The sequence below is a fragment of the Stegodyphus dumicola genome, chromosome X2 (genome assembly GCF_044657685.1).
Source record: "Stegodyphus dumicola isolate Sdum_Otavi_A_Nest chromosome X2, ASM4465768v1".
Taxonomy (NCBI): Eukaryota; Metazoa; Arthropoda; class Arachnida; order Araneae; family Eresidae; genus Stegodyphus; species Stegodyphus dumicola.
Window position 1 is genome coordinate 140481396 of NC_140781.1, and position 27471 is coordinate 140508866.

Consider the following 27471-nt stretch of genomic DNA (forward strand, 5'->3'; position numbering starts at 1 on the left):
TAAAAAGATCATAACGCCTATCTCAAGTAGTTATGCTAGTCCGGTGGTTTTATGTAAGAAAAATAATGATTATCCTTTGGAGCATCCAAAAAGGTGGAGATTCGCTATTGATTACCGTAAATTAAATTCCATAACGAAATATCCGGTATATCCGTTACCGATCATAGAAGAAATTTTAAGGAACATAAAATCAACCAAATTTATGACGACTGTAGACTTAACGAATGGTTATTTTCAAATAGGGGTCAGGCCTGAGGACGTGCCTAAGACTGCTTTTATAACCAAGTCTGGCACTTATGCATTTTTGCGTATGCCGTTTGGCCTTTCAGGCGCCCCAGCAACATTTCAGCGATGCATGGACATTGTGTTAAGACCTGTTCTTGGAAAGTCCACATTTATCTATTTAGATGATATCATTATTACTAGTGATAATCTCGACCAACATATACAGGATTTAAGACAGGTGTTTTCTTTATTAAATGAGGCCGGTCTAAAAGTTAATGTCGAAAAGTGCAAATTTGCAGCCCCTGAATTAAAATATTTAGGTTACAAAATATCGCAAAAAGGGATCGAGACAGATGAATCAAAAATAATCGCTGTACAAAAGTATCCGACTCCAAACACGGCAAAGAAGCGCTCTTCTTTTCTAGGACTTTGTTCATATTATAGGTCCTTTATAAAAGATTTTGCGGCTATCGCTGAGCCATTGTTAAAATTAAAAAGGAAAAAAGCAAGATTCTCGTGGACGGCTGAAGCCAATAGTGCTTTCGAAAAATTAAAACAAGCATTAACGCAAGCCCCTCTGTTGAAATTTCCTGAAAAGGATGAAAATTTAGAAATTTCAGCGGATGCTTCGGATTATGCGGTAGGAGCGGTACTTTCGCAAAATCAGCAGCCCGTGGCATTTTTTAGCCGAACTTTAAATCAAACACAAAGAAACTATTCTGCGACCGAGAGAGAGGCACTTGCAGTTCTCTTAGCAGTGCAAAAGTTCCGAGTCTATTTTGGAAAGGCGCCGATAACAGTATATTCTGATCATGCGGCGGTAACTAGATTGTACTCAGGGAAAAATTTATCCCCAAGGTTAATAAGATGGGCACTCAAGCTGCAAGAATATAATCTGGTAATCAAGCATACCCCCGGAAAGGAAAATATCGTAGCAGATGCCCTATCACGAATTAAATTAGACGAACAGGGTAATACCGTAAAAGTTGCAATGCTGACAGCGTGTACAATAAATTCCCGAGAAACTGTAATAACCGAACTGGGTAAAGATCCTGAGTTTGGAAGTATTTATGAGTATTTGAAGGATCCTGAAAATTTTAGCCACCAAGATATTGTGGCGATAAGAAATAGGGCGGCCCATTACGAACTAATAGATGGTCTATTATTCTACACAAAAACTACGAATTCCAACAACGAATTTCGACCTGTTATCCCAGCTAGTCTTAGATTAAATATCCTGCAAGAGCTCCATGACAGCCCTTTAGCTTCTCATGCTGGTATTCGAAAAACTACTCAACGCGTACGCGAGGCAGTCTACTTTCCTGAACTGCAAAAGTTAACAAGGGCGTATGTCCAGTCCTGCCCAACATGTCAAGCCGTTAATTATATTAATTTCCGCCCGGCCGGGTTTCTAAATAGTATTAAATCCGAATTTCCCAATGAAATAATTGGCATCGATTTATTGGGCCCTTTCCCAAAAAGTCAGTTAAACAAAAGTCGCTGTCTCCTTGTTATGGTTGATCATTTTAGTAAATGGACCGAAATTGTTCCCTTAAAACGAGCCTCCGCGAAATTAGTTACCGATTCTATTTTAAATAAATATATTTTAAAATACGGGGCGCCCCTAAAAGTTATATCGGATAATGGTCCTCGATTTGTAAGTAATATATTTGAAGACATGTGCCAAAAACTGGGCATACGTCATTTAAAAATGGTCCCGTATCGGCCGCAATCAAATATAGCGGAACGGGTCAACAGAAATATAGTGAAAATTATCCGTAGTTATGTTAAAAAGTTTCATAAAAGCTGGGATAACTATGTCAATGAATTTGCTTTCGCCCTTAGGACCGCAAAAAAAAACATGATAGGACGGGCAAAACTCCTGCTGAGTTATTTCTAGGCAGAAAGGTTATAACACCGTTAGATAAACTATTTTATGTGCAACAAAGAGCCCCAGAATTTAAAATGGGTGATATAGAAAAACTAATAAAAGAAGCAAAAAAGAATACGGAAGTAGCAGAAAGAAAACAGAAGTTATACTATGATCTGAAACGACGGGGAGTAACTTATAAAGTAGGGGATGAAGTTTTAAAAATTAAGCATTCACTTTCTTCAGCACCAGAAGATAAAACTGCCAAATTTTTTCCACGCTTTGAAGGACCATATGTTATAGAAAAAATAACTCACGCTGTTGTAGTGTTAAAGGCAAGAAATGGTGAAACCTGTTCCGCAAATATTGATCAAATTAAACCCTACTTCGATCGTAATAAAATGAAAATCTTTTCAGATCTTTTGCAGGATCCGGTACGGCAGACACCGCAGGTACAAGTTCCAGAGGTGGGAAAACGACAAGTACAAGGGCAAGCCAATGAGAGACAGAAGCAAGTGAAAAGAAAATTGCCCCGCGGAAAAATTGAAGGTACAAAGAAAAAGAAGCCGTTCCACCGTCCAAAAAACAGAGTTCACGAACACCCCCAGAATGAAGAAGGGAGAAGGACGACGTATGTGGAAAAGACCGGGAGAAAGGACGGCAACTATAACCCGACTTTAAAACGGAAAATCGACTCATCCGACAGAACTCTCCGCAGCAAAAGTCGCCGAACTGCGGAAGGGCCATCAGCGGCGGAGGAAAAAGTACAAGAAAAATTTGAACGGCCAACAACGAGGTCCAAGCAGGATCACGACAGAAGTTTCCCGGTTCCACCAAGACCAGCTGCCTTTAAACGGCCAAGACCACAAGCAGAGGAAAAAAGGAAGTTGTTCAAGGGTGGCCGTACTGGTGAAAAACGGAAGCTTCCAGAGGAAAGCACTGAAGGGCGAGCCCGTACAAGAAGGAGGATCAACCAAGCCACTATCTGCTATACCTTTAAAGACTGGGCCCAGAAAAGGATGTCTGAATATTACAAAGATAAGTAAAATTTTATGTTACTTTGCAAACTTGAGTTAATCTTTCATTCTTACTGCAAGTGGCAGATTTCAAGAAGTTTTACCTCATGCGAGGTCTACCTTTATCGCCGAAAGGGCGAGAAATGAGTTGTGACCGATTTTCTTATTATGTTTTTCAATTACTCGCGCGTAAAACTAAAGTTGATGTATAATAGCGTTGTGTAAAGACTTAAATATTGTAAAAAGTTATTGTATAAATTTTATTTAAAACATTCTAGCAAGAAAGAAGTTTTAGTCTGAAAGACTTTTTGAAATGTAGTATTATTTCAATGTAGAAAGAATTGGCACTTGCTTTGAAAAGAATAGAAGTTAACAATGTACTACTAATGTATGTTTTCAAATGTGTAAAATTAACGGCAGGTTGATATGTTCTTATATACATGTGAACTGTTATTTTAAATGTTAAGAAATACCGTGATATGGTAAAAGTGAAAGTAATGTTAAAAATTTGTTATTCGTGTGACTGTAAAGATTAAATCATGGTGAATATGTGGTAAAGGTTGAATGATGTAGTTAGGCTCTCTGACGCTACACTTTAGAGTTAGCCACTTTTAGAATAGTACCTCAGGGTTTAGAGTTGAAAGTAGGGTGTGTTAAGAGGTCTCGTTATGTTGAATTTTAACACGTTAGTGTTTTGATTGTAGGAGGAAGTGTGGCACACGTAGACAGAAACACATTCGTGTTTGGTGTTCTTTTACAACACATGTCAGAGAGCACGGGGAGAGATAATTAAAATAGTCATGAATGAAATAAGAATGTTAAGAGAAGTATATTCTATATGTTATTTGCAATGTCATTCTGTAACATTTCATTAAACTAGTTTTCCTTCCAGATCTCTGGAAGGAACCAGAATTGAATAAAGCTCCTGTTTAGATGCAGTACAGATGAAAAAAAAAAAGATTGTTGTATATCCCGGGAGCTGCTATTGTAACAAATTTCTTTCTTTTAAATTTTCTAGTTTCTAGCGAAGCATTTTTTTGTAAAAGGTTGGCCTCGCGTTAGTATTCTAGAGCTAAAAGTTTTCAACAAGTTCGTTTTAGACCTCAGTTTCAAACTAATTAACTCTGGCGGGAAGTATGTAAGGATCTTAAGTTTTACTAACGTTTATTTTATTTTAAATCTTTACTATCACTTCTTATTTTCTACTTCCGGCCAGAATTATAAGCGTGAAGGATTTTATGCAAAGTTTGTCTGGCGAACGCCAAGTATTTAAGTGTGGCCTTTTTGCCAAGCGAAAGAGAGAGGAAGCAGTGAGTTCGAAGCAGGCCGCTTACCTTAGAAGTTACGCAGTTGCTATTTGCCTTCCAGGCCAGAGGTTTTAATCCTCTTGATAAATTAAACGTATTGTAGTGTTCACAGTCTCTGTGCTACATACGCTTCCTGTTATTATAAGGCCAATCTTACACGTGTGTAATTCTAAAGTTAAATTAGAGTTTAGTTTTATTTTTATACCTTTTACGTTAGACCCCGAGTGGAGGGTCATTGTATTCCGAAGTACGGAAGTCATTGTATATAAAGAAAAATAAAGGGTTTTGTATACCCTTCGTCTGTATCCTGTCTACTTACTACAATTAGTGAACATAGCTTTAGTAAGCTCTCTGTTCTAGTCAGGTCATTGTATGTTTCCGAAGAAGGTTAGAAGAAACATTGAACCTGATAATGTTTCCTTAAGTGAAAACAGTTGACTGTGTATATGGTGAGAAAAAAAGCACAAAAACTTCAGGCGTATATGTGTCAGTAGTAACCGGAGGTCCTCGTGCGGCGGAAGTGACGTCATAGAAAAGGGGGCGTGGCGTCACGTGACTATCGGAAGTGACGTATATGGATGGGATGATGTAGACGGAATGATGCCATGCATAGTTTCGTTTTTATTCTGTGGCAACCACGAACGGGATTCGAACCCGCCATCTCTTACATGGGTGAAAAGAGCGTTACCTCGAGGCTATGCTTTATCTCTTGAAACTTGTTATTTGTCACCTTTTCCTCTCTCTTTGTGCATTTCACATTGTGTACCGTGATGTCACGAGGCTGAAAATCTGCTCATGCGCCATTCTGCCTTGAAAACGGCGTCACACATTTGTTTTTTCACGATGGTGAACGAATGCAATCTTGATGGCCAATCACATTCTTGCTAATAATATCTTTTTTTACAACCAATGAGCATGTTTCTGTTTCTTGAAACGGACTAGGATTTCTTTTGGCTTTTAAATCATTACATTATTCATTGCTGTTTTAAATGTAAGATTTCCCCACATTTTAAATTTCTCTTTTTTATTTTATTGGGATATTTTTAATGGTTTTTTTTTTCTTCTCATTCTAACTAAAGTTAATTTATTAATTTTTCCTTCCATTTTTTTTCCTTTACCAAACATAAAATTTATTTTGAACTTTCGCAAATTGACGTTTATTTCTATAAAAGTCAATTTACATTTTCTTTTTACTTTTTATTTTGCAAAAGTTTTCTTTTCTTTTTTTTTTTTTTTTTTTCAAATTTATTCCTTTTCGCACTTTTACTTTAATTTTTTTTATATTTAACTTTTTTTTTTTTTTTTTTTTTTTTGGTTTTACAAAAGTAATGTTTATTTTTACTAATTTAAATTTTCCTTTTCACTTTTTATTTTGCAAAAGTTTTTGTTTTTCAAATTTATTAATTTTTGCATTTTTACTTTATTTTTTATTTATTTTTGAAATTTAACTTTTTTGGTTTTACAAGAGTAATATTTATTTTTACAAATTTATATTTTCCTTTTCGCTTTTTATTTAAAAAAAATTGTTACTACATTTTTAACTTTATTTTTTTTACAAAAGTAATAATTATTTTCATAAGTTTAATTTTTTTTCAGTTTTTTGTTTACACAAATACAGTTTTTTGTTTTTTTCCTAATGTATTTTACTTCCAAACGTAAATTTTAATTTTTTTCTTTCCTTTAAATTTTCTATTTGGTACATTTTTATTTTGTGGATTTGATGAATAAGCGAAATCGAAACTGATCAGCCAGAGCATTTCATAAGTGAAACAAAAGCTTATTTTGGTCTTAAAGGAAACAGCATATTTATTTTTACATTTTTGTTTGCAACATGTTACTTATTTTTTACGTAAAAATATAGCAAACTTTCAAGAAATAAAGCTTACGCAACGCTTATCAAGGAACAGTCCAAGTAACGACGTTTTTAGCTCGACTCATTGTTGCCACACGGCGAATCTTAATAACTATTCAAAACATTACATCATGTGGCCACTTAGGAAGTCTTAATAATTATATAGAAATATTAAATTATGTTCTACTACATTACTCCCCCTCCAGTAACTATGTTACAATTTAAGAGATTCTGATACTGGAGGAATGTAGTGTAAGCTTACATTAGGATTAAAAATACTAAATCCAATAAATAAATCACAATTAAACATATTCAATAATATAGGTTAGGAAAAATATTCAACATTGTTACTAAAACGTAAAGGACGTTTTATTAGTCGTCCAGTTCGTGAGACTCGAGGTCGTTCATCATTGGTCTCAGATTTTAACAAAGTCTGAGTCTGGGCTGGGTGTGAGAAGTTTCTGGTTCCAGCCTTTGCTCACCTAATGTTAAACAATAGGCTGGCTTCAAGCCTGTCAATCGAAATGTTTACTTCCTTACCTTTGATTTGTAACAAGACGTATTTTCCCATTCTTTTAAGTACTTTGAAAGGTCCTTCATAACTAGGTTGTAATGCTTTCTTGACTCAATCAGTTCTTAGGAAAACATGAGTACACACATTTAGATCTTTACGGACAAAAACTTAAGGAATCATTTTTCGCTGTTCCGCAGAGGGCTTGAACAATTCCATTTTTTTTTTTGCAATTTATGCAAAAATGTTTGAGGTGATATAAAAACTGTCGGTTTATCAAAAAATTTTCCAGGAAGTTTGATTGTTTTCCCGTAAACCATTTCTGCAATGGAATGTCCAGAGTCTTCTTTTAAGGCTGCCTAAGACCTAGAAGAATTGTTGGAATGGATTCGGACCACTTAATGGAATTATGACATGTGATAGCAGCTTTCAAAGTTCGATGAAATCTCTCAATTTTGCCGTTACACTGCGGATGATAGGAAGTTGTGTGTTGAATTTTGACTCCACATATAATTGCCAAGGTTCGAAATAGTTCAGAAGTAAACTGTGCTCCACGATCCGTAATAACTTGGTAAGGAACTCCAAAACGAGTGATCCAATGTTCATAAAAAGCTCTGGCAACGGTTTTTGCTGTTAAGTCACTCAAATGAATGGCGTCCATCCAACCAGCATAGCGATCAATGCAAGTCAAGCAATACACAAAATTATCAGATGATGAATAAGGACCTATTAAGTCAATGTGAACTATAGTAAAATGTTCATCAGGCTGCTGATAATTTCCTAATGCAGATTTTGTATGACGTGAAACCTTATTTTTTTGACAACCAACACAGGCACGACTCCATTTTTGTATATCCTTTTTGATATCTGGCCAAATAAATTTGGACGTCATTTCTTTAACGGTCGACTTGATTCCTGGATGAGCGAGGCCATGGATTTGTTGAAATATATCCATTCTAAACTGCTTGGGTATAAATGGTCTAATGTTAGAAGAAGACGTATCACACCACAGAATTTTACCAGATGGAAGTAAATAACTTTTGAAATTTAACGTTTTATTTTGAGCTTGTAAATCTTGTAATTCTTTATCATGAACTTGTTTGTCAGCAATTTTATCATAATCAATGAGAGACATAGAGACATCGGCTATTCTTGATAACTCATCTGCGACAATGTTTCCACTTCCACTAATATGGCATATGTTAGTAGAAAATTGAGATATGTATTGCAATTGGCGCATTTGTCTTGGTGGTGTCTTTTCACTCTTTTGTCTTAAAGCATAAACTAGTGGTTTATGATCCGTAAAAATTTTGAAATCGTGACCTTTTAACATATGTTTAAAATGTTTAATTGCAAGATATATTCTCAGTAACTCGCGGTCATAAGTACTGTAATTATTCTGAGTGCTGTTTAATTTTTTTGAATAAAACGCAAAAGTTTTCCATGCTCCATTTTCAAACTGTTGAAGAACTGCACCAATAACCCAATCAGATGCATCCGTGCATAGTGACAAGGGCAAATCTGAATTGGGATAACTTAAAAGAGCTACGTTTGCCAAATCCTGTTTTCGACTTTTTCAGGTAGAGAACGAGATCCTCCAGTGTTATAAGATATTCTAAAAATTCTATGTTATCAACACCCATGATCGACTTAGAAACGTTGATTCTCAAACCGTATTTATCTAATCTATCGAAAACAAGTTTCAAGTGATGTTTCTGTTCTTCGTCTGAAGCAGAAGCAATTAATATGTCATCGAGATATGGAAAAGTAAAGTCCAAACCTTGAAATATTTCATGTATGAATATTTGAAAAGTAGCTGGTGCATTTCGCAAACCGAAGCTCATTACATTAAATTCATAGAGGCCAAATGGCGTAATTCTGGCGGTTTTCTGTCTGTTTTCTTCGGCTACAGGAATTTGGAAATAGGCTTTGAAAAGATCAATTTTGGAAAATACTTTTTTGTCTTTTAAAATGTGGTTAAAATCATTAATCTTAGGGATAGGGTATCTGTCAGGAATAGTTATAGCATTAAGTCTTCGATAGTCTCCACATGGACGAAAATTTCCATCTCTTTTAGAGACTAAGTGGAGAGGACTAGCCGATGGAGATGTAGATTGTCTTATTATATTGTTTTCCAACATATACTGAAATTCTTGTTTGGCAATCTGTAACTTTTTACTGTCTAGCTGTCTTGGCTTGGAATACACTGGTTGACCTCCAGTTAAAATTTGATGCTTAACATTGTGCTTAACATTTGTTATCAAAAGATTAGGTTTTGTAATATTCGGATACTTGGATAGGAGATCATGATATTTTAACTTATCATGTACTAAATTTATATCATTCATTTTGGAGATGGATGTAATGCCACATTTAGTAGTAAGGTTAGTTACACCATCGATTAATCTTTTGTTGTTTAAATCAATTAATAACTTGAAATGATACAAAAGTCTGCTCCGATTATGCCTTTATTAATTTTGGCAATAATAAATGGCCATCGAAAAGCTCGACGAAGGTCAAGATCAAGCGTTAAAAATTTTACCCCATAAGTGGGAATTTCTGTGCCATTGGCGGCATATAATTTGAAATCACTTTGAAGTTTACCTTTTTTTGTGTGTAGCAGGTAATAAATAAGCATCTGCGCCGGAATCAATTAGAAAATGCAAACCCGTGTGTTTGTCAGTCACAAATATTCGATGTTTGCGGCCATCCTGAACATAATCTGCAGCAAAATCAGCCGCTAATTCCGCTGCTGGTTTAAGTTTTCCGACTTCTCTTGACCCTAAGAGCAGTTAGGTTGACACTTTTCAGGAATGAATTTTGAGCCAAACATGTAATGGTAATAACAATACTTTCCATTTGGATTAAATCTTTTACGTTAATTACTTCTACTTCGCTCTTTGTATCTATTGCTACTACGATTCGGAGACCGAGATCGGCGAGAAACACTTAAAGTTTCTATTTGTTTTTCCAGAGAAGAAATTTTTAGCAGTAACTCATCAACCGAATTTAAATTTTTGCCAGAGGAATAAATTTCAGGCTTTTAATTCATTTCCATTATTTTGTCGGACATTAAAGCTGTTTTGTATATCCTTCATCGGAAACCAGTAAAATATTTTTTATTGAGTCAGGCATTTTTTCCAACCACAATGTTTTGAGTACTTTATCTGAAACGTCATCAGTAGCGGGCGATCACATTTTTTGAAGTAACTGACTGGGTTTCATATCCCCAAGGTCAAGGCCAGTGACTAAGCGCTTAATTCGCTTATTTTCGCTCTCTTTGAATGTGTTAAACAGTCTTTCTTTAACTAAAGCATATTTATTATCAGCTGTTTCATCCGTAATGATATCCCAAATAATTTCAACATATTTGGCTCTAGTTGAGATACTACATAATTAAATTTGGTAATACCAACAGTTATTGCATTAATTTCGAATTGAGCTTCTATTTGAAAAAACCAAATTTCAGGCTTTTCTGGCCAAAAAGGTGGATATTTAACACTCATCTTGCAAGTTTCCAGCGTTGATGTTCCTTCCATTATCCAATGTTACGGTCACCAATCTTTTAATGTGGATTTGATGAATAAGCGAAATCGAAACTGATCAGCCAAAGCATTTCATAAGTGAAATAATAGGCTTATTTTGGTCTTAAAAGAAACAGCATATTTATTTTTACATTTTTGTTTGAAACATGTTACTCATTTTTTACAAAAAAATATAACAAACTTTTAAGAAATAAAGCTTACGCAACACTTATCAAGTAACAGTCCAAGTAAAGACGTTTTTAGCTCGACTGGTTGTTACCACACTGCGAATCCTAATAACTATTCAAAACATTACATCGTGCTGCCACTTAGGAAGTCTTAATAATTATATAGAAAAATTAAATTATGTTCCACTACAATTTTATCCTTAACTTAATCCCCTTGTTTTAAATGCAACATGTATTACATTTCCATTTCTCCAAAAGTAAACTTACTGTTGAAACTAAATAACGTTTGCATAATCCGAGTTCAGAAAACAAAACATTTATTTTACATATCTTAAAGAAATAACATTCTGAAACAACTTGTTTCATCTACACAATCAATCGACGCTCTCTCCAGAGCATTTCGCCATCAAACTTGGCACACATCCAAAAGTACAAATCGAAGAATTACAGAAGCGTTGTTGTCACACAAGAAAAGACATATAGTTACAAACTTCACACAATAATAAAACAAAAACACACTTTTGAAAAATAGACAATAATAATAAAAATAGTAATAATAAAATTCTTAACAATATTTTCTAGATTATGCAACATCCTCCCCCCTTTTTGAGTCAGTGGCAAACGACTCAAAAATATGTGTTATCCTATTAAAAAGGTCTAGTACATTAGGCTTCTTAACAAGCCGTCCTGACGACGTAAATTTCTGTTTTATATGCTGTATGTCAGTCTGATCGTTTTTCTTATCGCCGTTAACGTTAGGCTCTTCAACTAAATAATTTTCATCTATTTGTATCTCTAGTGGATAAATACGCTGAACGGGCCTTATGAAAATCCCATTCTGAGTTTTTAGTTTAAACTGTTGCCATTCCGACCAGGAATTTTCTCTATAATTTTACCCAAAGGCCAATACAGGCGTTTTTTGAAATCATCGCCTATTAAGACTATCTCCCCAATTTTAGGCAACCGGGTTACTTTATTTTGTGGTTGTTTCATTATTAATTTCCCCATATATTCTTTTCGGAAACGGTTCCTTAAATCTTTAAGAAGTTTTGTGCGGTATTTAATTCTTCTCAAAAAATGCTGAGAGTCAATTTTATCTATATCTGCTACATTCGAAGTACAATTAAAAACATTGACAGAGTTAAAGGGATAGCATTTTCAGAGTTCTCCGAAATAGATGTTAAAGGTCGAGAATTAATTACCGACTCACAATCGCAAATTAAGGTTTCCAGTTCTTCATAAGATAAAACCGATTTTCCCAAAGAACGTCTTAAAAGTTCTTTAACCATGCGAACTAGCCGTTCCCACCAACCTCCCCACCAGGAGGCTGTTGGTGAATTGAATTTCCATACTATTCTCTTTATTTTTGCCTCATTCTCTATTATGTCCCAGTTAAGTTTAGACATTTCGTTATACGTTCCTCGGAAGTTAGTCCCATTGTCAGAATAAATGGTTCGTGGTCTGCCACGTCTGGCTATGAATCGTCTTAAAGCCAAAGAAAAGATTCTGTTGATAACGAAGTCACCAGGTCTAGATGGATTGCACTGTACACAGCGCATGTGAAGAGTGCCATCCAAACCTTCCTACCGTCTTTCAAAAACAATGGGCCAGCTAAATCTACTCCCAAAATTTCAAAAGCCCTATAATCTCCTACGCGATCTTCAGGAAGAGGAGTCACTTCACAAGACATCGGTTTCGCTTTATATTGTTGACATATTACACACCCTTTTAACACATTACGCACAGTTTTACGTTGTTTTAGTATCCAGAATCTTTCTCTTAAAATAGATTGAAGCATTTGAGTTTCAGCATGACAATGTTTCTTATGAACTGACTCAATTAACAATGTAGTAAAGATACATTTACTCGGTAACAAAATTGGTGTTAAAAATTCAGAATTGTCTTTGCGTTCCAATATTCTAGTCTTAACTCTTATAATTTTTTCATTATCAATGAATACATCAAGTGGGTTAAGAGCTCCAATGTCAGGGAAATTTGAGCCCTGAACCAACCGATGCTCCTCCATTTGCCAAGACCTCTCCTTTTCACCATACACGGTCCAGACTTGTAAATTTTAATTGTAATTAATATTTTATATTTTATATGGAGAATAAAAGTATTTATTTTAAGTAATCTCAACATTATCTGATTTTAAAAATTAAATCTTAACTTTTACCATAAATAAAGTTATCTATTTCTGATATTCTAAGCAATCTAAAATTTCCTCCATTCCTTTAACTTAAAGCTTTTATTGCGGGTCAAAAGAAACTCTTTTGAAAGAGCCTTATCTCTCCTTGCAGAATCAGCTGACTCCGTCCCCCCCCCAACTTCTCCTGACGCTTTTTCTCCTCTCTATACTTTTGGTCGCACGACCTGTTCCCCCCTCCCGCCCATTCATGGAGGTAAGAAAGGAAGGAGTGGCCAAACCGGTACTAGAAGTGAAGCACTGCTCCGAAGCTTCGGTCACCAGATGGGGTGTTTTTTGTGTACATTCAGACGCTCGCTTGACAGCGCTCTGATAGTATTTCGACACACGACAGTTCTATACAAATCGAAAAACGGGACATTTCCGCATGAAAGAAACATTCCTGGTATGATGGATAATAGCAATTTGTATAGTTTAGCGACATTTACGCAAAAATCACATCTTGGTTATTTTTCGATAACTAATAACAGCGGTTTTGATTATGAATTTGTTTTATAAAATTCTAAGCTGTTGAACTACAAAAATATAGATTTTAGCAAAAAGTTATGCTTAAAGAATGAAAAATACCTCACCGTACCTTTAAAATTGTATACATTTTTCGATACCCTTACAGTATTCGCTACTTTTATTTTATGTTTCAAACACCAAAATGTTATAAATAAAATAAATTTTTTCACATCCACATATTATTGTAATATGTACGTTTTAAAATTAGTGTAAATTACTTTACTCGAAAAATATAGTGAATGCATAGAAATTAAATATTTCCACATGCCGGAAAGGAAAAATATGAAAAATGTTTGGGTATTTATGCATGTGCTTGCAAAAAGCATGTATCTGCTGTTAATAAAATACGTAAATATTTATTAAATTATTTATAAATGTATTGGAAAGGAAGGATTTGTTCATTCATAAACAACTGTGAAAGTTACTGTGAAGAAATCTAATTATTAAATATATCTAAGTTTATAATGATTATGAATATTAACTAAATATATAATAACTTTAACATTGAATTCTAAACATAAATTGGCATTCTGTTGACAAATACGTTGTAAAACTATTTAAGCAAGACCTTGTTCGTACTGGAAAGCAATCTGTTAAAAGGTAGGTCGCCGCTTTTTCGGATGGCCCAGACTTTCCTTTCCCCATCGATGACGAATAGCTGATAGCTTTGCGCTTTGTAATCGAGTACGAAGCTTCGATACAGTAAAACCCCGCTTAACGCTGTTTCGTTTAGCGCTGTTTCGGTTTAGCGCTCTTTTATTTCAACCCGGGGATTCCACGAAATCGCTCGCAGCAACGGGGATTCCCCGAAATATTATGCAGCGATAGGTTTCAAATACATATCCGAAAGAGTGTACTTGTATTTCTTGTTTGGTGCGGTACTGTACAGACATATTTTGAAGGGGTAAATGTGGAAGATGTCGAAGAAATAATTCAAGAAGCAGCGGCTAGTCTTTCTAATGATGAGCTCGAGGAATTAACTAAACAAGAAGAAAACAAAAATGTTGACAGCAGTGATTCAGATGAAGAGCAAAAAGAACTTTCGATGGCGTTTGTAAAAAGGAGTTTGTCTACCATAAATGAAATAATGGATCAATTCATTGAAAATGATCCGAATTTTGACAGGAGCTCAAAAGTAAGGCGTGGTGTTAGAGATGCTCTATCCGTTTATGAAGAACTTTTAAGAGAACAACGCAAAAGAAAAGGGCAAACGACATTAGATGCTTTTGTCACAAAAAGGCAGAACACTGAAAACGCGGAAGGCTAACTAAATATGACTGACTTAGAATTTTATTTGTTTTTTTTTTTAAGAATATTCGTTTTGTTATTTATATTTTGTTTTTATTTTTGCAAGAAATAATAATGTGGTATTAATTTGGGCTTTAAGAAATAAATGTTTGGTTTTATTTTTATTAAAAAAACATACTTTTTAAATTTAAAATACCTAACCAATTTCCTAGCCATCTTCCCCTAACCCCAATATTTACATGTAAAGATAGCCTCGTTTAGCGCTGTTTCGCATTACGCTCTACTTTGATGGAACGTAATCCCCGCGTTAAGCGGGGTCTTACTGTACTTTGTTTACGTTTTATGTGGAATTGTGGTAAGATTGTATATGGAAAATCTTGCGTAATTGATAAGGACCGCTCTTCATATTTAATTTTTTTTTTTTTTTTTTTTCTTGCTGTATACGAGAGTGGACGCAATATGAATAAATCTCTATGCTACAGTCAATTATTTCCATTATTCGAATTAATTCATCTTGAGAACTTTAAAAGTCTTAATAAACAGAAACTTACTCATATTGCTGATACAAAAGTATTGATAAGCTTTGTTCAATTCTCTTGTTAATAAAAAACAGCAATTGTGCATGTAATGACAGTAAAAAATAGTGAAAAGAAAATTTATATATGTCTGTATTGTTGCCTAAGTAGTAATAATACATGATTATAAAATAAATATTAGAATCTACTGAAGTAATAATTACATATGTTAGAACACAAGAAAAGAATCTGAATTTTTACTTATTTTAGTGACCCGTATTTTTTTTTTTTTTTTTTTTTTTTTTAATTATGTTCACAGAGTTCTTTTTTAAGTTTCCCCCAAAACAGCAGAGACGCGTGACCTAAATTTTTTACTGAACAACGCAAAATTATGTTCAAAGAAAAATTAATAAATTCTGCATTGCCTACCAGTTAAAAAAAATCATGTTTTCCATTTCTCCACATCGAAAAATTATACTGGGGGCGGGGGAGACACCACTTCATTTGGCATTTGATGTTTTATATCAATAAAAATCCCATGGTTTTAACCATTCATTCTAATTTTAATCCTTCTTCATTGTTAGCTTTTAAGAAAATTTGATTCTTATTTGCATTTTAGTCTCTTTCTGTCAATAGTGGTATTAAGGATTTGGTTTTTATCATTTAACCATACTCTCCAGTTTCTTTCTGTTGCTTCTCTTTCCTTACACCCAGTGTGCATGCCGTGCTGAATGCATTATTTCAGATTCAAAATGTATAGACAGAAAACTGTACCAGGACGACAAAAGTGGTAATTTAACAACATTGGCATCAATTATCCCCTCCCTAAGACAACCACTTCCATAGAAATATTTTTATAGCAGCTGTGTCTGGCTGTCTTACATATGGTTCACTGTATTTTGTGATTTAAAATTTATTAGCTCGTTATAATACTGATGCAATTTAAAGTTTTTTCTTAGTTAGTTCAAACAACCCATGTTATGGATCAAAAAGTAGTATCTTATGATTATTAGTCATATTATTAAAAATTTCAAAATGGCTTTTGGAAATTTTCTTCCTTACGCAATGATTTGTAGTTTGGCAAAAAATCTTTCACAAGTTGGTCTTACTATGGGCAAGTATTGAATTTTGTTTCCGAAACGATAACCAGTAATTTTGTTTAGAGTTAAAAATCATTTCTATGGTATATGTAAATCTTTTTAGTTTTTAATATATTTCAAAAGTTCCTTTTCTTATGCCATAAGGCATGTGTAAAATAAGCTTATTTCCTTGTATTATTATTATTAAACCATTCAGAAGAAGCCTTTCTGATAATTGATCACTGAAACTTACGCCGTACCTTTCTGTTAATTAGATAATAATTTTGGATAATAAAATAAATGTATTAGAAAAGTATCATATTATTAAAATATTTTTTAAAATATATTAATTTAATGTATTAGAAATCTCTGTAATTTAAAGCAAGCTTTCGTTCTTCAACTACATGTCCATTTCCGATACCCAAAGGCTAATTCCATCATAATAACTTATCTTTTACCCGGTCATTATTCAGTGAAACCTTTCTATTTGAAAATTCTGTGATCATCCTTTGTAATAAAGGCTCAAGATACAACCTCCCCCACCTGCGAAAGGCATGGCTTTTTTTGTACAGGATCTCTGTGGCTGTTACTGGAAGGCACTAAATAGTATGTTCAAGCACTAAATAGGCTTCCTTATTCTCTGTTTGTTATTTAGTGTGTGATATACTTTTGTGTATGTGTATTTGATAGTGTGTACATATATATATATATATATATACTTTTGTCTACTATTGGAAATAAAAATATATGCATTACAAATCTGAGTTATTAAGCACATTAAGGGTGTTTACACCTTTCATTCCAAAACAGATATTCAAATTAAATATATTAGGCAATTTGCGTTTATTATCTACATTTGTTTCAATAATAATGTTTTTGTTGGCATTAATTTCTCCAAGTAATTTAAACATGAGGTTGTTTAAGGCCATTTTTTTAATCTATTCATTTATTGAAATATTTACATTTATTACTTCTTATATATTAATATTTACATTTATTACTTCCCCCCATTAGATAATCCAAGAATTTTATATATCTTATAATTTATGGTATAGGCTTGTATATATGCAATATGAATTTTTTTTTTTTTTAAATTTTCCAGAAGAAAAAAATTCTTATCTTCTACTTGTTATCTCATTATCGGATTGTTTTATAAGGTATTTCTCCTGCCTTCGTAGCATGCCTCGGCACATATTCGAGAGGTCCATGGTTCTAGTCGCGGAGAGGGCATTGCTCGTTTTTCACGTCTCTCAGCTTCCAAAAAATCCTAATGTCTCTACAATGTCTTCTTCAAAATAAACAAATAATCTGCTGGAATGAAAATATTTTGGTCATTAAAACTTTTTAATCACTGCTGTTTACATCTACATTTCTTTTTTCACATAATTTGAAGTTTTCAAGTAGTTTGAAGGTTTTCAAACTAAGTTTCAGAGAAATTTTAGATATCGTGCAACTCCTCTGGAGCATCTTCAAGTTAAAATCAAAATTTAAAACTATTTTTAATATCACTGGACATGCAATAGAATAAAAATATTTCTTTATTTTAAGTTTTTGTTACAAAAAATATTAAGCAGATCTGTTTTTATGATTAACATTATAATGAAATAATGATTTTCTTTTCACTTTCTGCATAAAATGCACAAATACATTTGGCTGTAGTTGTTCCATATGATATTAGTAGTAAGCGCGGGTACTCAGGACCCCAAAGGAAGCCGCCATGACGTAATAGAACAATGGGTGACGCAACGGGGGGCGCCATCTTGGATTTCCCCGGAAGTGGCGACACAGGCGCCATCTTGGATCACGTGATAACCGTAAGTGACGTAGATAGATGGGATGACGTAGACGGAATGACGTCATGCATCGTTTTGTTTTTGATTCTGTGACAACGATCTTTTCAAAGTTTTTATTTTTTGTGGCAACGACACTATTTTTTATGTTTATGGTAACGATCGCTTAACACGTGTTTTTGAATGACATCATCCGTTTCTTGTTTGAGCACGTTTTTACAAAATGGCGTCAGGAGGGTGACATCACCCGTAACCTGTTGGAGCTTTTTTTTTTACAAAATGGCGTCTGCCGTATCACACTTTTGTGTGTTTCCGCTTTAGGTGTAGGGATACTTTTCTGTGGACCAATCAGATTCTTTGAAATATGACCTCACCGTCTCTTAACCAATCATCGTTCAGATGAAATAAAGAGTTCCTACCTGATATAAGGCTATCCCGAGCAAAGTTCCGCATTTCTTTCCTGGCTGTCGACCTGAATGTACGCACTTGCTTTTGCTTAGACAATCATTCTTCACTGCTTCGAATGGATCAGCCACAAAACAACAAAGAAGTAAGTAACTTATTGAAAATTTACTGTTTTTAAAAGTTTAATCTTTAAAAATTGTGGAACAATGTGTATTTAATTTGGCTTTACTTTTTTTCACATGGAAAACTTGTTTGAGAAAGAACCTATGCCTTTGAACGATAAAGTGTTGAACCATGAAGACCGTACCCTAGATGTTCCCAGAGAATCAACTAGCTCTTGTGCCAAAAGAAAAGCAGAAGAAACAACCCATTTCGAGAAAAAAGTACGTATTTGCGAAACGTAGTTAATATGTCAAAGTTGATATTGCATGTGACCCCATTTTTAATGTATTCTATACTAACTGAATTTTTTTTTTTCAGCGCAAAGGACTTTTCACCGAAGACGCTATTCCAGAGGAGCTCACTCACATGGGAAACAATGTCTTTATGGCACCCAGCATTTACAAGGGAAAAGTGACTGTGCACATCCGAGAGTATGCCAAATATGGTAAAGCTTACTATCCGACAAGACGAGGAGTGAATTTTGAGCCATGGTGTTTGAATGTTCTCGCAACCAACATGACAGTTGAGGAACCAGACCTGCTGACACTGAATCTGGAGTTGCCCAAGAACTTTGTAGTCACATATAAAGATTCCCACTTCACTCTGAAACAACTTTCTGCTCAAGGAGATGAAAAAAGTAGCCTCAGCATTACAACGACGCAGTGGGAATAACTGATGTCCAACTTTAGCCGTATCAGCGATATTGTCACCAACCTCGTTTATCAAAACATGAACTTTTGTGAAGCCTACGAAAGCGTATCCGACGAACCTGTCAGAGAGAAAAATCTACCCCAATCCTTTGACATTTCTGTGGGAAGAGCGCGACTTCAAACCATTCTAAAGACGTCACTTGAAGAACTTCTTAATCAACAAGACGAACTGAAATATCCAAGGCTGAAAGAGTGTGAAGAACTCGTTCATAAAACAGAAACTGTGAATGCTATTGCTCTGAGATTCAATGCTGTTGACATCGCCAGGCAATTTTATAGAAACATTTGGGGTGAAGAACCCTATTTAATGTTACTGAAACCTGCTCACTACATTACCAAGGACTTTTTAAAATCTGTGTTTAAACCATGTACTCGACGAATTAAAAAACACATTTTGTACTACGAATGGTGTCTTAGGTATTGAATACTATGAATATCTGTAAATTAATTATGATGTTCAATAAAAAATGTTATTTTTATTTTACAATGGCCTCATTCTATCAGACATTATTTAAAAGAATTAATCTGTAATGATTACTCACATAAATTATTTTCAAAATACCTGTTGACTTTTGTAGAGTATAAATAGTGTTGTTATTCTTAAACATGTATCATTCATTATTCAGCCTTTGAGATGTTAAGTAACATTCATTTTTCTCTCTTGTTTTTTAGACCTATTTCTAGAATCTTAATATACGTGAAACTAGGGTATTTTTTTCTGTTCTAGTTAAACATATATAAATGAATATCTGTGTACGTTTAGATCATAACAACTGTTGCAATGAACGCAGCTCTGGCTCAGACCTATCGGGATCCTCAGGTCCCCGCAAGCTTTGGGGGTGTTGCTGCTTTGCATCGTGCTTTAAAAGGTCGCGTAAAAACAAAAGACATCCAGAAATGGTTGCAAACCAAGGATTCTTATACTTTGCACAAGCCTTTGAGGCACACGTTTCCCAGGAACAGACTCATCGTAGGAAGCTTAAACGAGCAATTTCAATCTGATTTAGTGGATATGCAATCCCTGGCCTCTTTTAATGACGGATACAAATATTTGCTGACCTGTATAGATATCCTTTCCAAATACGCTTGGGCTATCCCTCTCAAAGATAAAGCATCTACGTCTATCCAATCTGCTTTCGAAAAGATATTTTCGGAACGTACACCCGAATCATTAGAAAAAGATGCAGGGAAAGAGTTTACCAATAAACACGTTCAAATTTTTTTTAAAAGGAGAAATGTTCACTTTTTCACGACACATAATACAACCAAAGCTTCTGTCGTAGAACGATTTAATCGAACTCTGAAAACAAAAATGTGGAAATACTTTACCGAAATGAATACACGAAGGTATATTGATGTGATTGATAAATTGATATCCAGTTATAACCATACATGCCATCGTAGTATTAAGACAGAACCTGTATCGGTTACATTACAAAATCAAGAAAGAATTTGGAAAACATTGTACGGACAGCAACCAGCACAAGTGCCTGTTTCTTCAGACTTAAAGATTGGAGATACGGTACGCATCAGCCGAGAAAAAATGGTCTTTGAGAAAGGATACGAACAAAACTGGACAAGAGAAATTTTTACAATCTATAAAATTATTCGAGGGATTCCAGTTGTCTACAAACTCAAAGATCTAGCAGGAGAAGTTATACAAGGAACTTTTTACAAACAAGAACTTCAAAAGGTTTCGGACTCTGGCTATTATCCCGTAGAAAAAGTTTTAAAAAAGAGGAAACGTCGCGGGAAAATAGAATATTTTGTGAAATTTCAGGGGTACCTTGAAAGCTTCAATGCTTGGGTGGATGATGTGAGAAGGGTATAAAAGGCCCGTACATTCTGCTTATCTGCCATTTGAACGAAACATGTCTTTCTTTTTCACACTGATCAGCGACAGCTCCATGCGTTTTTTTCCAGACAATAGAATATCACAATTTACCACTCAGCTACTCCGATGGATTTAAATAGTCAGTGGGAGTTATCTCTTGTGGACTTTATTTACCCTCACACATGGTATAACGTCCGAAAAGACAACAATTTATTTGGATTTGATTTGGGTGATGGAAAATTGGAAGGTCGAAGAGTGCCTCCAGGATGTTATGAAACGATACCAGATTTATTAAAAGCCATGAAAATACCTTCCCATAAAAATAAGATTGAATTCAGTTATCATCCTGTCACGAAAAAAGTGACCATTAAGACCGACGAAAACTGCAAAGTCATTCTTCACGAAGGATTAGCTGAGCTTCTAGGGTTCGAGCCGGGTGTTTACAAAGGATTGGAGCAAAGTCCTTTTGTAGCCGATCCAAAAGTATCTTTTCCTGTCATGAATGTGTATCGCGATCTCGTAAAGCCTCAAATTGTGGGAGATGTGCAAGCGCCGTTGTTAAAAATTGTTACCGTAGAAGGAAATGACGGAGACATCATAAACGCTCATTACCCCCGGCCCTTTTACTTGCCAGTTATCCGTCAACATTTTCAGACTATACATATTGACATAAGGCTTCACTCTGGAGATTTAGTACCATTCGAAAGAGGCAAAGTATTTCTTGTGTTGCATTTTCGTCTGAGACAAATTCTATAAAAGAAGCCTTCATTTGCAAATTGATTTCATTTGGATTGTGTATGCAAGATTAGAAGCATCAAACATGCGGGTGCCTTATACGTGTTGCACGAAAAAATTTGAAGATTATTATTTAGCTCAAACTGGAAATGGATTACCTTACTATCAAGGAACCATTTTACAGAAAGGTTATGGTATTGGTGGATTTTTTACAAAGCTGTTTTGCAGTGCTATGCCTTTTTTGATGAGTGGAGCCAAAACAGTTGGAAAAGAAGCTTTGCGGACTGGAACACAAATTGCAAACGACGTGTTGTCGGGAGAAAATTTTAAAGTCTCCCTCAAAACCAGATCTAAAGAAGCTGGCAAAAAATTAGCGAGGAAAGCAGTTCAGAAAGCAGATGAGATGATTGGTCACGAAAGGTTTACAAGGAAGCGCAAAACCCCCAAACACTTCATTTCGTCTAAAGCCAGGAAGGTGCAACGACGTGATATTTTTGACTCGTAATGGCTTTTCTGTTAAAAGATTCTCCGGAATGCGCAAAATCCGAATTGGATTTATTTTCGTTACCTCCCACACAAACAGTTATCGAAAAAGGTCAGTGGGTTTAGTTTCATTCATTAGCCAATGTATCGGAAGGAAGTCCTGTCGAGTTCAATGTTTCTGGAAGCGGAGACGACTACCTAGACTTATCACAGACACAACTCTACGTCAAAGTGAAAATTTTAAAAAATGATGGCAAGCCAATCACGGCTGAAAGTAAAGTGGGACCTGTCAATCTCTTTTTACATTCTATGTTTTCTCAAGTGGATATTAGCTTAAATGAAAGACTCGTTTCCACCAATAATAACACGTATCCTTACAGAGCCATGATAGAAAAATTATTGAATCATGGTTTTGATACGAAAACGTCTCAACTGTCATCAGAATTGTTTTTCAAAGATACAGCAGGACGTATGAACGTTTTTGATATTCAAGACACTCAGCCGAATGAAGGATTCAACCAACGAGCAGAATTGTTTAAACTGAGTGCTTCGGTCGATATGATTGGCCGATTGCACTTGGATATGTTTCATCAGGAAAGACTTTTGCTGAATATGATGGATATGAAAATTAAACTCATACGCAGCAAACCTGAATTTTGTTTATTGGGCGAAAGTGAATTTAAAGTTTTACTCGAACAAGTAAAACTTTATTGTTTGTACGCAAAGTGAAAGTCAGTCCAGGTGTTGTGCTAGGACAAGCCAAAAGCCTAGAAAAATCAACAGCCAAATATCCCATTAATAGAGTGCTCTGCAAAGCCTATTCCATTCCAACGGGAAATATGAGTTTTATTCAAGACAATATTTTCATAGGTCAAATGCCTAATCGTATTGTGGTGGCACGTGTCGATAATGATGCCTTTAACGGAAATTATAAAAAGTCTCCTTTCGAATTCAAGCATTATAATATGAACTTTATCGGCATAATATGAATATTATGAATAATAATTATAATATGAATTTTATGTGGACGGGTAACCGGTACCTCATAATCCTCTTCAGCCTAATTTTGACAAAAATCATTTCATACGAGCTTATCAGAATTTATTTATGAATGCAGACGACAGAGGACTTTACCTTTCAAGATCAGAATTTTCAAAAGGATATTTCTTATTTCGCTTCGACCTGTCCCCTGACCTTTGTGACGGCTCTCATTTAAATCTAGTTCGACACAGCAACTTAAGATTAGAAATAAAATTTGGGACTCCCTTACAACAAACTGTATCGTTATTAGCGTACGCTGAATTTGAAAATTTGATAGAAATCAACAAAGCTCGAAATATTCTGTACGATTTTGGAAACTGATGAATTCATCACAGATTCATCAAATCCTATCTCGAGATCCTATTTCTTTGAGATATTATGCGGGTGTTTTTCCTTGTGATAAAATACCTGCGATTCAAAGTTTTCCCTGTGCACTGGTGCTCAATACTGATAAACATGATGAAAAAGGAACTCATTGGCTAGCTGTCTACATTGCAGACAAACAGACTCTGGAATTTTTTGACTCTTATGGACTCCCGCCTGAAGTATATGGAAAAGATATCACATCCTTTGTCAAGAAATATCGTCATGTTTGCTGGAACAAGATTTCGCTTCAGAGTTTAACTTCTAATGTATGTGGACATTATTGTATTTATTTTATTATTAAACGCTGTCAAGGACTCTGTATGGAACTCTTTGTATCACCCTTAGATGGGAAGAATCATGATTTCCAAATATTTCAACTTGTCAAAAAAAGATATGGTGTAAACATGATTTTTAAAAAATAAAGTTGTTTTAATTTGTAAAAAATGTCTCTTGTGTTTCTTGTTTCTACACTTATTTAAACAAAATGAATAAATGTCTTATGCAAAAGGATTTTCGGTAAAGTATAAATGTCAGTTTTTTCTTAATATGCTGTCATTTCCAAAAATGGAACTGCTCAAGTTCGTACATCCTTCTACTTGTCTTCTGAGCGGACCTACCGGTTCGGGTAAAACGGTTTTTGTGAAGAAATTGATAGATCATAAAATGTTCCATCCCATGCCGACCAATATTATTTATTGCTACGGAAGTTATCAACCTCTTTTTAATTCCATGAAAAACGTAAATTTTGAAGAAGGATTACCATCTAACCTGCAGACTCTTCAAAATGATTTAATTATCATAGACGATTTAATGTCTGAATTAGCAAGTGATACTCGCTTAAGCAAACGTTTTACAAAAGGAAGTCATCACCGAAACCTTTCAGTCGTTTTTATAACACAAAATCTTTTTCACCAAGGCAAGGAGATGAGAAATATTCATTTAAATTCCCATTACCTTGTCCTATACAAAAATCCTAGAGATAAAAGTCTAGTTATGCATTTAGCTAGACAAATGTTCCCCGGAAAAGTAAAGGCCTTTCAAGAAATTTTTCAGGATGCTACTTCAACTCCATTTAGCTACTTGTTGATTGATTTAACCTGAAACAAGTGAAACGCTTCGCCTTCGTACAGGCATCTTTCCTGGGGATAAATACTATGTCTACCAGCCCCGATAGTTCATTTCAGTTTGAGACGTCGAATGGCTAACATGTCTTCTCCCATCGTGATCGATTTCGAAGGTTTTCAGTGGATGCCTCATTGTTACATTGTTAAAGAATTAGCTTTTTACACCGTGCATGAAGGATATCACAGTTCCTGGTCATTTTTACCTCCTCAGCCTTGGAAAACATTATCATGATCTCAGCAAAAGTGCTTTGCTTGGGTCACAAGAAATCGTCATCATGTGAATTGGAGTGAGGGTGTTTTACCTTATACTCATCTTCGTATTATTTTGCAATATTTGTCATCTATTTATTTTGTCATATACGTGAAAGGATTAGCAAAGAAATTATTTTTAGAAAATTTATTATGTAGAGACATCATAAATCTAGACTGTCCTAAGATAGAGAATTTAAAAAAGAAAAGTTCTTTAACATGTTCGATTCATGCAAAAGGATTTAATTGCTGTGCTTTAACCAAAGCGGCTGCATTTGCTACCTATATAAAAGAAAGTGTGCAAGAAAAAGAGCTCATTTGTCATCAGCATGTCTCATCTGAAGGATGTGGATTATCTAAAACTATTAGGAAAAAGTCGAATAAAAGCAGCTGTACTGAAAAAGTGTCCGAATCATCTCATCAAATCAGTTTGTGAGTATGTTTTAAATCTTCTAAAAATGAAACGTACCCATCACCAAACGCGTCAAAAATCGACTCGCCCCTTTTAAAAGAACTTTAAGAAAACTAGCGGACAAAAAAGTACCTCTTTTTAAGAAAAGACGTCGTTTGGTTCAAAATGGTGACGGTTTTCTATCTTTCCTGATTCCTGCAGCAGTCAGTGTCTTATCCTCTCTTGTCCATGGAACACAGTAAGAAATTTGCCTTTGTACCGCTGGATCGTATGCACCAGTTTGAAGATGAACATTTGAGTGATTTAGATACCCAAATTCAAAACATCTTAAAAAAGAAAATGGACGATGAAGAAAAATCCAAATTGTACATCCAGGTTCTGCAAAAGTATGTTACGTTTCCTCATGTGAATGCGTCTGAAAAACAACCGTCTGAACAATTTTCTGAGACAGATGTAGAAAAGGAAATTTTGCAGACTGTTCCTGTGAAACAGAAAAGAACGGCACAGAAAATAATGGATTTCCCAAAAGAACATCAGATTTCCTGGACACACAATAAAGAACTGATTCTGGACGGTCATGTGTTTTCTGGGTCCAACATTGTTCAACTGATAAACTTTCTGTTGAGAAATAGAACTGAAAGACCTACTGCCTTTGGACAGTTTAAAAATGTACTGAAGGTGAATAACTTTCCTCAAGAGTTTGTAAAAAACAAACATTTAATGAATGTAAAAACGATGTATGCTAGACCTAAAGAAAATCCTCTTCGAAACTATGGCTGAAATTGTAATGAAATGTTCATAATAAAAGTTAATTTCTGATTATTTGTGTTATGTTTTTCTTTGATGAAGTTAATATATAAAATCATTTTTTTCTGATTAAACTAATATATACATAATCATAACCATTATTTTCTAGAAAAATATTTTAAAAAAACTTACCTTTCATGGCATCTTTTCCAAAGGAAAAAAGAAAAAACACCATTATTTTATCATTCAAACTTCTATTTTATTTTACATTCATTTACAGATACCGGATGTATCATAATGTATATTTTACATGCAAACATTTTTTGTACAAGCCTATTAAAATATAGTTCATAGTCTGTGGAGAGAGATGATATCCTTTCGGTTCAGACTACATACCAGACTTTTGATGGTGTCAAAGTTCAGTAACTGGGAATTGCGAAAGTTCAGCGAAAATCCTCTGACTTTGCAACAAGTTTTCCCACTGGCCGTCTGGTACGCATAGTTTTTCGGACCTCCTGAAAAAAAAAATAAAACATGGTAAGAAAAAGACATAACAGAAAAACTTTCAAGATTTTCGGTACATGTTAAATAAAGAAAATTTTTAAAGGTCCTTACCAGAGACAAAGGTTTTGATGACATCACCCTCCAGTTCATCTGTAAATTCACCCAGGAAGTTGCCCAAGGGGGATCATTGCGGTCATTCGAGGCATAGATGATGGAGTCTGTGTCGTGGTACAGGACATCTCTACCCAACTTCTCCATTTCACTATACAGCTTGAGACGAGCCCAAGCTGTTGTGAAGGTCGCTAGGAAAATGTTGGTAGCGGCATCCTGCGGCACAAACTCCTTCGCAGATTCCCAGGAAATGGCAGCCACCTCAGGCGTGGGAAGAAAGATATCTTTGATCTAAAAAGTAGAAGAGTCATGAGGTAACAGTTCAAAATAGTCATAAGTTAACAGTTTGAAACACACTGAGTTTACAGATTAATAAAATCGGTAAGGAAACTTACTTTTTTAGTAGAATCCGCCAACATCTTATTGAAGTCTGGCACCGTGTGGACATGGGTCAGTTGGGCTTTGTTCACGTTCATACCCCATCTGAGGAAAAAAAAAGCTATCATAAATCACAACGAATTAAAAATATTTATAAAAAATTAAGTACAAAAGAAATCATCTTACCTGCCCCAGAAACTGTTCAGGGCCAACTTTGCGACTTGTCGACGCCCAGGGATTTTCGATATTTTTTCGGCCTCCAACTTGACGCCCTCTCTTTCTTCATACTGGCGAATGTACTTCAGTCTGGCTTCTTCCGTCACACACTCCAAAGGCCATCCGCTACTTTCCTGCTTGATCTTCAGAAACAGA

At 34.9% G+C, this 27471-nt stretch overlaps 2 protein-coding genes across 2 annotated transcripts; one reads left to right on the top strand and one right to left on the bottom strand.

Annotated features, from left to right (window-relative positions):
• The first annotated feature begins 18325 nt into the window (after positions 1-18325).
• Positions 18326-19507, top strand: LOC146992927 (uncharacterized). Its single transcript, XM_085809514.1, has 2 exons — positions 18326-18626; positions 18724-19507. Exons 1-2 carry the CDS (start codon positions 18483-18485, stop codon positions 19075-19077), a joined length of 498 nt encoding a protein of 165 aa, XP_085665640.1. The 5' UTR covers positions 18326-18482; the 3' UTR covers positions 19078-19507.
• Positions 19508-26359: 6852 nt separating this feature from the next.
• LOC118203141 (uncharacterized) lies at positions 26360-27447 on the bottom strand. The gene is made up of 4 exons (XM_085809710.1): positions 27286-27447; positions 27117-27204; positions 26722-27012; positions 26360-26621 (listed from the first exon to the last, which is right to left on the bottom strand). The coding sequence occupies exons 2-4, from the start codon at positions 27195-27197 to the stop codon at positions 26550-26552; spliced, it is 444 nt and encodes a 147-aa protein (XP_085665836.1). The 5' UTR covers positions 27198-27204; positions 27286-27447; the 3' UTR covers positions 26360-26549.
• Between the last annotated feature and the right edge of the window lie 24 nt (positions 27448-27471).

Excerpts from the sequence above, each read along its gene's own strand:
- LOC146992927 (XM_085809514.1), top strand. The coding sequence starts at position 18,483 with ATGGAAAACTTGTTTGAGAAAGAACCTATGCCTTTGAACGATAAAGTG. Across the intron at positions 18,627-18,723 it reads CAACCCATTTCGAGAAAAAA|CGCAAAGGACTTTTCACCGA; the intron begins GTACGTATTTGC and ends TTTTTTTTTCAG.
- LOC118203141 (XM_085809710.1), bottom strand. The coding sequence starts at position 27,197 with ATGAACGTGAACAAAGCCCAACTGACCCATGTCCACACGGTGCCAGAC. Across the intron at positions 27,013-27,116 it reads TGGCGGATTCTACTAAAAAA|ATCAAAGATATCTTTCTTCC; the intron begins GTAAGTTTCCTT and ends TCTACTTTTTAG. Across the intron at positions 26,622-26,721 it reads CATCAAAACCTTTGTCTCTG|GAGGTCCGAAAAACTATGCG; the intron begins GTAAGGACCTTT and ends TTTTTTTTTCAG.